This window comes from Rattus norvegicus, chromosome 17, assembly GCF_021556685.1.
Source record: "Rattus norvegicus strain SHRSP/BbbUtx chromosome 17, alternate assembly SHRSP_T2T, whole genome shotgun sequence".
Classification (NCBI taxonomy): Eukaryota; Metazoa; Chordata; class Mammalia; order Rodentia; family Muridae; genus Rattus; species Rattus norvegicus.
The window spans coordinates 20,394,762-20,406,644 of record NC_141550.1 but is presented as its reverse complement, the minus strand read 5'-3'; the positions used below and the strand labels follow the sequence as shown (position 1 = coordinate 20,406,644).

The window sequence follows — 11,883 nt, the reverse complement described above, 5'->3', positions numbered from 1 at the left end:
TGAGTAACTTCTATGGTCTCCTGGAAACGGCTCCCCTTCCAAAAGGGGACATTGAGGAAAGGGTGTGTGCCCTGACCAAGAACATACAGAAAGAGTCCCGGAAGAAGAAGAGAAACGAAACAAAACAAAACAAACAAACAAACAAAAAAACCCAGGATTCATCTCCCCGCTGTCAGCCCTCCTGCTGCTGGCACTGGCAGAACGTTCCAGAGCCGTTCTTCGACGCTTGCCGAACCAAACTATTTATAGCCGCGCAATCATTATAAATAAATCTGTTTGTGCCGCGTGGCGCCTTGGCCCCGCATGAGTTAAAACTCTCGGCTGGCAGCTATAAATAGCTGTTACACGCTCCAGTGTGACGACTGACGGGTACGTCCTCAAATTGTGACAAATAATGACAAGTTTGTTTGACAAACATTCCGCTGACATTCATCTGATTTTGAATAAATGGTGCCGCTTTCTTAATTTGGTCCCTGAGGCCCGGGATCTGGGAGACTTTCTTTCTTCTCCCTCCCTCACCTCCTGCCCGGGAACTGTCCTGCAGTCCGAGGTTGTTTTCTCCCCCTAATCAACTGGAAGGGATTGAGGCCATTTAGGGGGAAGCTTATTAAATCCATCATTTGTCTCCTGGGACAGTTCTGCTGTAGGGGCTTTGCAAGGGTCTGGGGAGTTTTGTTAATGACATGAGTGCCAGAGGGAGACAGAAGGGAATGAGAGGGCCAGGCTGGGGTGTTGGGCAATGCAAGATACAATAGGAAGACGAAGTGAAATTGAAGCCAAAAAGTTGAGTTCTCGGGCTTCAAGGAGGATCCGAGAAATACATGTTCTGGAAGCCTCTTAAAAGGAAACAGGGAAAGATGGGTGTGTGGGCAGAGGGACTCACAGCCTGGTGCCCCTGGGGAGTTGTCTAGGACTAGGTTGAGGTCCCCAGAGCCTGAGGTCCCTTCTCTAGGTCAGCTGGTGTTAACATGCATCCTGTGTTACACAGGATCTTAAAATACACGCAGACTGTCTATTGTAACGAGGTCCTTATGCTGGGAGAGCTGGGATGAACTAAACTTCCACATCCAGGGCTCCATGTTCATCAACCATCGGGTGGCTTACTGCCTTTAAAGCCCTTCAAACCGTCCTGTCTGGGGCTAGCACCCTCTCTCTCTGTACTAACTCTGTGTATAACCCCATGCATGTTCTTTGAATGTGTGTGTATATATGTTATGTGCATGTGAGTGTGTGTGTGTGTGTGTGTGTGAGTAGATGTGTATGTGTATTGTGGGGGGGAGCGTATGTATGTGTGTCTGAGTGTGTATGTGTATGTGTGTGTATGTTTGTGTGTGTGAGTTTATGTGTGAGTGTGAATGTGTGTGGTTGTATGTGAGAGTGTGTGTATGTGAGTGTATCGTGAGTGTGTATAAGTGTATGTGTGAATGAGTATATGTGTGAGTGTGAGTGTGTATGTGATCGTGTGTACTTATGTGTGTATGTGTATGTGAGTGTGTATGTGTGTGTATGTGAGTGTATGTGTGAGTGTGTATATGTGTGAGTGTGTGTACGTACGTGCATGTGTGACTGTGAGTATGTGCATGTGACTGTGTGTGATTATGTATGTATGTGTATGTGAGAGTGTGTGTGAGTATGTACGTGAGTGTATGTGTGAGTATGTGCATGTGTGAGCATGAGACTATGTGTGTGTATATGTGTGCAGGGGCACATGCATAAGATAATGCATACGTACATAAAGAGTAGAAGACCCTCTTGGGAGCTGTCAATGTTGGGTTTTGTCTTGTTATTTGCTTGTTTGGTTTGGTTTTGAGACAGAGTCTCTCTCTGGTCTGTAACTGACCAAGTAGGTAAGGCCAGTGGCCAGTGAGCCCAGGATCTCCCTGTCTCTGCCTCCCCAGGGCTGGGATTACAAGTGCATATCATCACGCCCCACGAATTTTACTGTGGGTGTTGGGGACTAGATTCAGATCTCCATGCCTACGAGACAAGTACATTCCTAACTAAACTAGCATCTGAGCCCTCCCTTTTCTGGTCTGTCCTCCATAAAGCTTTCGCCATCTTTTCAACACTCGACTCTAACCACAAAGCTGCTGTCCCCTGCTTAGCTCCTTCCTGGCCTGAGATGGGACTGCAGAAAGGGGACCTTGCTCTCAGAGCCCTCTTGAGCCTGTTCGATGTTACTATGACAAAACACCAAGGTCAAGGAATGCACATGTAAAGAGCTTTACTTTTCTCATAGCTTTGGGGGCTGAAAGGGGTGACAGTGGCTGCCTACACCACAGCATGAAGGTGGTGTCTCGATGGGAATGTGTGCGAGGCAGATGGTGGCAAAACAACAGGCAAGAGAGTTCCTGTGAGGCTCACTGCTTTACAACCATCCACTCTTGGGGAAAGTAACTAAGCCCTAAGAGAACTACATCAATCTCTTCCTAGGGTAGTGCCCCAGTGACCTGGTTACCTCCCACTAGATCCCATCTCTGAAAGGTCTATTGCACTGAGGGTCAAGCTGTCAGCACACAAAACTTTGGGGAACATCCTCAAATCATATCCAAACCACCATTGTGTCCTACAAGGGCAAGACAAGGCAGAGCCTTAAGTTGTATGCCCTAGTTCCCCTTGCTTACCTCATTGTCTTACCTGCTTCTCCTAGGTAACTTCCACATCCCACTGGTCTCCATCTGCCTAAATTATTGCAGATTCAATGCTCTGGTCAGCCAAGCCTTAAATGATCAGCTCTATCCTCTTACATAGGACAAATCTATGCTCTGCCTCACAGTGAGTTCCTCCCTCACCTCAGAGTGTGTGCCCTCAGATGACCCGGTCCCTTTCTGTGTCCAGACTGGCTTTCTGGACCCCTAGTGAATGCCTGTGGAAGCCAAGGTTTCCACAAAGCTGGCCCAAGCCAGCTGCCTGCATCTCCCCTGGATCCCTGCCCTCTTATCCCTGGCTTCCTCTTAGCACCAGCCTGTCTTAATCTTGCCTTGCAGAGAGATCTGTGAATTTGCTCATGTTTAATCCTCTTTCCCAGTGGTCAAGAGTGTACTCCTTTAATCAGTCTGGTACCATCTAGCCTGGTGTCTACCCAGGATAGGGTAATTGTGAGAGTCAACTTCCTAAAAATACCAGGAAACAAACAAATCGCCAACAGCAACAACAACAACAACAGCCAGGGCTGAAGAGACCGCTCAGCTGTCAAGCACTTTCTGCTCGCAAAGAGGACACACACTTGGTTACCAGCACCTACATGGCAGCTCACAGGAGACTTTAACTCTAGTTCCTGAGGCTCTGTCCCTAGGGTGTCTGAGGTCCCTTTCATGAGCTCATGACAGAACCCAGAACAGGGCAACATCAGAGCCCACGGAGGAGAAGCAGATGCAACGCGCTGACAAGCTAACCACCAAAGTGCAAAGCCACAAATTAAAAACTCCTTAAAGAGCCAAATCCTTGCTTAAAAGTTACAGGAGTTGGGGGGAGGACTCTGGCTCCCTTTGTGCATTTCCGTATTAGCACAGTCACACTTGGCCATGCAGATGTCAGTTCCAATAAACACCAGGGCTTTCCAGGGCCCCGGCCTCTAATTGAAGGGATTGTTACTGTTGGTGAATGGCTGGGGAATTAATTAGTGGAGAGCAAACCAGTTCATAAATGCCTGCTTTGTAAGGGGTCCTCACGTCCTGGGGACCTCGACTCCTGTGGCCAGCTCTGTCCTAGGAACCCGTGCCAGCAAATGGTATTTATCACCCTTATCGGCCTCACCTGGAGATGGGCTTCCCCGCGCGCGCCGTATGCACCACCAGGTTTGTTTCTTCCGGGGGCCCAGCAGGCATTGTGGGAAAAACTCCCTCGGATCTTCTGGCTCTCACTCCCACAGGCTGACTGAGTTTTGAAAACAGGCTTCATTTGCAAGTCAGAGATGGAAACAAGAGCGCAGGCTTCGCACAGCCCACGCCGTTCCCAGTTTGCGTGCAGGTTCGAACACGTGCTCACGCGTGCACTCCAGCTACTGCACGTGCATACACACAGCTGCTCAGATCGCTGTTAGGCAGGGTGCAACTGATTCCAAACCCACTTCTGAGCTGGATAAAGCAAGCCGATTCTTCAGGGAAGCATTATCCCTCAAGACTTAAGACGAGGCGGGAAGGGCAAGTCTCCCAAGCCCCCTTCCCTCACATAAACTCGGCTCAGAACGAACACAGCTGCTAGTTTTGCAAGCTACCCCCGGTAGTCTGCCCTGGGTGCCATCTTGAAATCTTTTACTTGGGGAGTGGGAAGGGTGCTTTATGCCGTTAAATTTGTGGAACTGAGGACGAGATTTTAGAATTGAAGTTTTTTTTTTCTCTTTGCATGGTTTATGCTAGACTGTATACATGTTCGTGCTCTATAGTAAAATGTTTCGTAGCTCCCCCCACAATTTTTTGCATTAAAAAATAACCCCTCTAGAGCAGTGGTTCTCACCCTTCCTCATGCTATGGTGACCCCCCCCCACCATAAAATTAATTTCGTCGCTACTTCAGAACTGTAACTTTGCTACTGTTACAAATTGTAATGTAAATATTTTTGAAGATGGAGGTTTGCAAACCCACAGGTTGAGAACTGCCGTTCCAGACTCTGGGCGTGGCCTTGGCAGTCTCGTCTGACCTTTGTAGTCCTGTCCTGGTGTTGAAAATTACCCTGAGTCACGAGGGAGTCTGGGATAGTCTGCACCGAGACCTTGTATCTGGTTTCTGGTTGGCCTCAGGAGAGAAAAAGGAGGGATTTACTCCTGGAGGCGCCATTTTTCTCTCCTTCTGTGGCATTATCCCTTCTTCCCCACAGGGCTGCTTCTCTGGCTCTCATCGCACTCTCTGTTCTGCTTTAGGCTAAGGGTCTGCTATCAGTTATTCGCACTGTAGAATGAATTAACTCAATTCACATCTAACTCCAACGTTAGAAGGTAGTGTTTGATTTTCATTGGCTTTATAATTAAAGCACAGGCATCTCTGAAGTCGGAAATCTGGGCTCCTGGCTCCTGCAACTGGGGAAAAAGGTAAGCCCTGGGAGCAGCCGCACAGCTCTGTGACAAATATCTCCACTTTAGCTATCGCGTATCACCATTTATTACCCCCGTCCCTTCAGAAAGAAGCCCCTCAATGGCATAGGGCTAAGAGAACGATGACAAATAATGTGTCACCAGCAAATGCGCACAGGCCTGGGGGGGGGGGGGTCTGAAAGGCAAAACTCTTTATACTTGCATGTAAAATTGTACTTTCTCCATATGTCTGCCGAGAAACAGTGAAATAAAAATATGTCACGATCTCTGGTGCTAGGTTAAGAGATGACGAAATTACAACCCAGAGAAGTGAAAGAAAGCTTTAAGGGTCAGTCACTGATCATGCAATTAGGGGCTTGAACTAGAAAAGAGGTAGGGTGGTCTCTGCCTCCTTTTATCCGACTTCTCTTATTCCGAAGCACTCTAACGAAAGGGACTGGAAATGGCTTTTCCACAACAGTGGCACATTCCTGTAAATCCAGCACTCAGAAGGTAGAGACAGCAGGATTAAGAGTTCAGGGCCATCCTTAACTGCAAAGCAGGTTCAAGGCCAGCCTGGGCTATATGAGTCTCAAAGGGAAAAGAAAATGAAAGAATTGGGAAGAAAAAAGGGAAGAATAAATCCTGAGTCCAATTCGCCCAATGTTCTCCCCTCTGGGTAATTCTCGGTAAATAGACTCAGGAGTGAGGCTGACTTTGTGAGCCTCTTCTCTGTATCGAATCTGCTCTCAGAGAAGAGCAGTGCAGACAGCAACTTAGAAAGGGCGATCACTTATCGCGGCTGCCACCCACTATTCCGACCCACACCCTCATGTTGTGAAGTCCTGTCCCCATACACTGCTCAGGGACCAGAGAGGGGTAAGTCCACTAAGGTCCCACAGGAACTTCCCGATGTTGATCTCCCAGTTCGAAGACAGTATCTCAAAGCAGAAGAAGGGATGGTCATCTTCCGTCACAGGTAAACAAACAACTCAATCAACTCAGGTTTATGATAGACCTAGGATCCCCCTGCCAGGACCAACATGGACATATACAACCCCCACCCTTACCTAGACTTTGTGCCTACTACAGCTCTCTCAGCATCACCCACCTCCTGTCACCTGAGATCAGCGGAGATCCCAGCTGTGGCCAGCCTACGTAAGCCATGAAGCTCTCGTTTAGAGATCTGCATTCAGCTATGATGCGATAAGTGCTTCTCATGTACCAGGCTCTGTGCCAAGTTCCAAGCCAGGCTTTCACTGTGCAAAGAAAAGAGAAACCATTCCTATTCTTGACAAGATGATGTAACAATGAGAAAGAAAGACAAACTCAGAGCTAGGGAAGCTGAGGTAAAGGCTCATGGGATTGGAGCTAACCTGGGCTATGTATTGAATTCAAGGCTAGCCTAGGCTATATAGCAAGACACCATCTTCAAAACCAAACATAAGTATCAAAAGGAAGGTAAGGAAATAGGTAGGCGGGGAGGAAGCACAGATTGACCTTTATCTTTATTTGCATGAAGGTCACAGAGAAGAGCCATGCCTCCTCCATCAGCAGGGTGAGTGGCTGAGGAAAGCAGAACACCAGAATGTCCTCTGCCCCAGCCTCATCCCAGGGTCAGCTATGTCTCGTTGCAGAGAGATGGACATGAAACGTTGCAGCCTTGTCTGTGGGGTGTGGGACATGAAGTACCCTCCTTGCCGTGCCACGTCTTAACTGAATCATGTCACAGGTGTCACTTCATTTCTAAGTCCTTTGTTAGCTCACTTCCAAGGTCTCCGGTCATCCCAAGACTCTGTGTTTGCTTTCTGGTTATTGGGTGGATCACATTTGGACTGCGGTAAGCTCCCCTCACCCAAAGCTGATGTGAAATGATTCTATTGCACTCCCTCCTAAACCAACAGCCAACAAACTAGGACATAAAACAACAGCATAGCATGCAATGGGACACGTGTACTGGTGATGTTTTGTCAATGTGACACAAGCAAGAGTCACCTGAGAAGAGAGACCCTCAACTGAGAAAATGCCTCCATCACAATGGCCCGTAGGCAAGTCTGTGGGACGTTTTCTTGGTTGGTAATTGATGTAAGAGGGCCCAGTGCACTGTGGTGAGTGCTGTTCTGGGCAGGTGGATCTGGGTGGTATAAGAAAGCAGACTGAGGGGTTGGGGATTTAGCTCAGTGGTAGAGCGCTTGCCTAGCAAGCACAAGGCCCTGGGTTCGGTCCCCAGCTCCGAAAAAAAAAAGAAAAAAAATAAAAGAAAGCAGACTGACTAAGCTGTGGAGAGGAAGCCAGTTAGCAGCGTTCCTCCATGTTCTCTGCCTCAGTTCCTGCCTCCAGGTTCCTGTTTTGCTTGAGTTCTTACCTTGGCCTCTCTTGATGATGGACTGTGATCAGGACATATAAACTAAATGAAGCCTTTTCTCCTCGAGATGCTTTTGGTCACAGTCTTTATCATAGAGGCCAAAGGCAAACTAGGATGAAAACACACAGTGAGTATAATCCTAAGAAAGCCATGCCTGATTATAGCCCGGCATAGTATGGCCATTAAAGGGGCAGTTGGTGGGTGGGTGGATGGATGGATGAATGAATGAACAAATGAATGGTGAATGCTGACATCCTTCTGTATTCATCACTTTTCTCCTTACTGTGACCAAATACCTACCAAGAAGCAACTTAAGAGAAGAAGGGTTTAATTTGGTCAATAGTTTTAGAAGGATATGATCCACGGTGAAGGCATGGTGGCAGGTGGCCCTGTGTGGCAGGAATGTGCAGCTGGGAGTCTTCACCTCACAGCTTGACAGAACAGAAAGCAGAGAACAGACAGGCCAGACTATAAACCCCAAGGCCTGTGCTCAATGACCCACTTCCTCTGAGGAGAGACCAGCTCCTAAAGAGTCCACAACCTTGCAAAACAGAGCCAACAGCTAGGAACCAAATGTTCAACTACAGGAGCCTATGAGAGACATTTTTAACACCCAAACACACCCCGTTACTCAAAATACATTAATATATGGTATCACATAATGGGGTATAAGAAAGGGACTACTTAATTGTAGGCATAATTATAACATGGTACGATGTGGGCATTCAATAAATGGATGTTGAAGAAGTAAACGGTGGGGTTTGGAGAGATGGCTTTGTGTAATGGTCACACAAGGATGGGGACCGAATTCCACTCTCCAGAATCCAACCAGCTCGATATGCCCATGCATCCCTGTCATTCTGACTGGAAAAGTAGAGATGGGAGGGTCCCCGTGATGCACGGGCCAGCCAGCCTAGCTGACACTGCGAGTCCTGGTTCATAAACATAAGGGAGCAAAGGACTGAGCAAGACACCCAGCATTGCTGACCTCTGACCTCCACATGCATGCATTTGCATGCATGAATATGTACACACAGTTGTGGAGTGGGAGAAAGGAAGATAGGGAGAGGGGGAATCATTAGGCCTAATAATACACACCTGCAGTACCTAGGAAGAGGCAAGAGGATCATGTGTTTTAGCCTTGCATAGACGATGTACTGAGTCTGTCTCAGAAAAAAAAAAGAAAAAGAAAAAGAAAAAAAAGGATGGATGAGAGCTATAAACGGATTTTAAGCTACATAAATACCTTCCGTTTCATTCAGCCAGCTGTCAGTGTTATGATTAAATTAAATTCGCTTAGCTCCATCCATCCTCTTCAAGTATGAAATTTAAGTAGGTGAGACCACAGGCACTCTCCCGTTCTTGCCCACTTCTCAGTAAAGCAGGTCTTTGGCAGCAGGGGTGCTGGTGACTAGATGATGGCTTCCTGTCACCTTCTCTCAGGCTGGCTTGACCCTGTGAAGGGCTCATCATCACATTCTGCTCATCAGCAAGTCTACCTTCTTTCTTTGAGCCTGATTACCAGCAACTTTCCTTTTTTACTGAAAGACGAGAGGGGCAAGCAGCCTCCAACTTTCACGTCTAATGTAGTGTGTGTGTGTGTGTGTGTGTGTGTGTGTGTCAAGGACAGACAAAAAATATGACGTTTGCATCTTCTGGTATAAGCATCTTAGCATAGGCAAGCTACTGAGCAGCTCATATCCAACCCTGATATTAGAGCATGGATCTCTTCCTCATCCTGAACAAGCATTTGGATGTAATGCTCTTGCTTTGGCAGGCTGCTATGTCCCATCTTCCTGGCAAGCTTTTCCCTGCTACCCTCGCTGTGACGACCTGCACCGACTGAGTTGCCCCGAGAGGCGAAGGGATCCCAGGCTGAGGCAGCAGCACAAGATATTCCAGAAGCAACTGGGCCAATCCACTTGCTGACTATTCCTGGACTGGGAGGAGAAAGCCTTTCTCTTTTAACCCTTGAAAATGTCAAACGTTGGGTTCTCAAAGGCCTATCTTGTGAAAGGATAGTCCTCTGTGTTCCCACTTCCCTCTCTGAAGTGCTCTTCTGTCCCCAAGTGGAAAGCCCTGGAGTAATCTGTTCGCATGCATACTACAGCATGTGCTGCAGGTCTACATCACACAATTGTGGAGGACTGTAAGTGCTTGCTGCTCCCGACCCTCTAGCCTAAGAGCCATCCCTTCTCGACAGTACAATCCATGCTCTGAGTGGACTCTCAACAGAGCTCCTTCAGCTTGGCTCTCAGAGGTCAGGAGGTAAATTCAGTCGTTGGTTTTCATGGATTTGGTTGGTTGGTTGACTGAGATAAAGTCTCCCGATACAGCCCTGGCTCACTATGTAGACCAGACTAGCCTTGAACTCATGGAGATCCACCTGCCTCTGACTCCAGATTGCTGGGGTTAGAGATGCAAGCCAACATGCCTGGCTTTCACGGATTTCTTGAAAGCAAGTTATGTTCTATGTTCATCTCCTGCAGCTGTTGTAACTCATTAACATAAACTTGGGGATTTAAAACAGTAGAAATTTGGATTCTTCAAGTTCCAATATCCTCAAGTCTGAAGTCTAGGTGTGAGACTTTCTTCTGGAGGCTCTAGAGGAGAGTCCTTCCTTGTCTTACCTGGCATCAGGAAGCTCCTGTAAGTCTCAGCTTGTGTCTGCATCATTCTACTCCAGTAGTTCTCAACCTGTGGGTTGAGACCTCTTTGGGGATGAATGACCTTTCCTCAGGGGTCACCTAAGGCCATCAGAAAACACAGATATTTGTATTACATAATTCATAACAGTCACAAAATTACAGTTATGAAGTAGCAAAAAAAATAATTTTGCAGTTGGGATCACCATGACATGAGGAACTGTATTCAAGGGTTGCAGCGTTAGGGAGGTTGAGATCCATTGCTCTGCTGTGACCTCTTCTTCTCTCTATGTTCATCTGTATCTGCAGAGACATTTGTTGTTGGATTTAGGAACCACCCAGATAATCCAGATCTTATATTGTGGAATCTCTAAATTGATTACCTCTGCCAGGTTTCTTTTCCTACATAAGGTTACATGTTCAGAAATTCGAGGGGTTATGATGTAGATATTGTTTGTTCCCAGGAGGCCAGTGTACAACGTACCACATTCCCTTCCAATGCTGCAGCTCGCCCCTAAGTCAGGGTTAGATCAATGTACCGTAGGGCGATTAACTGCTGTATTACATGGTCTTCTGCCACTGTGACAAAATACCCAAGCAATCAACTTATAAAGATGAAAGGTTGCTTTACTTAGCCCACAGCTCAAGGTTTCAGCAATGGCCATTACTTTGGGGCTTGTGACGGGACCGAACATCATGGTAGGAACTAATGTTGGGGCAAGCTGCTCACCTCCTGGTAGCCAGAAAGCATCAGGGACAGTATCTGAGGTCCCAGATCTCCTTTAAGACTCCCAGTGAAACCCCTTCCTCCTCACTCTCCACAGGTTCCTCCACCTCCACACAGCATCACAGGCTGCTACCTAAGCTTCTGATACAGGGGACTTCGGAGGTCACAGGCTCAAACATAACTTGATCGCCCCACCTTGTGCTGAGTGTTGTTTGTGGAAAGGGACATTACCTTGGTGTCTGTCCCAGGAAATGATCGAGGAGGCATAATTCTTGCTCCCCGGAAGTTCTCAGTCCAGTGAGTCAAGAGATTGCATCTACATCATCAATTATACACCATGATTGATACTATGAAAACCTGGGAAGGCCTGTCACTCAAGAAACCTACAGCCCATGTGCCAGCTCCAATCAGAGTCATCTTTTTGTTCATGTGTCACAGAATTAGCTTAACCGGAAAATGCATGCTGTTGAGAGGAAGAGGGGTAGCCTGGGGATGAAAGAGGGTCCTTGATGGAGAAGTTTCTCCAGAGCATGAACATGTCTGTCTGAATATTGAAAACACGGAGAGACATTTAGTGAGGACCCCGCACTGGGTGTGTAATGCATTTGACTCCGAGCAGAGAGCATGGCAGAGTCAGAAACTGCTCCCCCGTGGACGGAAGCGATGCCTTCCAGAAAAGCTGTCTCCAAATCTGTGCACAAATCAACAGCTTGGACGGAGGCCAAGAGGCAAACTCACTCCTTCACTGCCGAGTTATTTAGGCATTTAATGCTTCAGGCATGAGGGGCTGTGTGTGAGCCACCTTGCGAAAGCTGTGTGCTGAGCGTGCTGTAATAGGAAAGGGCCTGGCTCACACACACAGAAACAAGCCATGCCGTTTTCATTGATCACAGACCTTTGGGCTAAGACTGGACCCTGGGTTTCCTAAGCAATTTGAGTGCTGTGGTGGTTTGAACGAGAAACATCTCCCAGAGGCTCTTGTACCTGAACACTTGGTCCCCACTGATGTTGCCTTTTGAGGAAGTTATAGAACCTTTAGGTAGTGCAGTCTTGATGGAGGAAGTACATCCCTGTGGATGGGCTTTGAGGGGGTAATGCCTCACCCTGCTTCCTGCTCCTTCTCCCCCCTCGTTCTTCC

The 11,883-nt window shown here is 47.6% G+C and overlaps 1 protein-coding gene across 2 annotated transcripts in view; it reads right to left on the bottom strand.

The window, feature by feature from the left end:
- Positions 1-11,883, bottom strand: part of LOC103694056 (proteasome maturation protein pseudogene) — a 78,836-nt gene that overhangs the window by 1,335 nt on the left and 65,618 nt on the right. The window contains exons 2-5 of one of the 2 annotated variants that reach the window (XM_087591824.1): positions 10,225-10,321; positions 10,004-10,120; positions 6,120-6,267; positions 3,757-3,876 (exon numbers count right to left, since the gene is read on the bottom strand). In XM_087591824.1, coding sequence (XP_087447950.1) covers positions 3,757-3,876; positions 6,120-6,267; positions 10,004-10,049 — 314 coding nt within the window. In that variant the 5' untranslated portion in view covers positions 10,050-10,120; positions 10,225-10,321. The remainder of the gene's footprint in view (positions 1-3,756; positions 3,877-6,119; positions 6,268-10,003; positions 10,121-10,224; positions 10,322-11,883) is intronic. The other variant, XR_015641531.1, reaches the window with a different exon arrangement.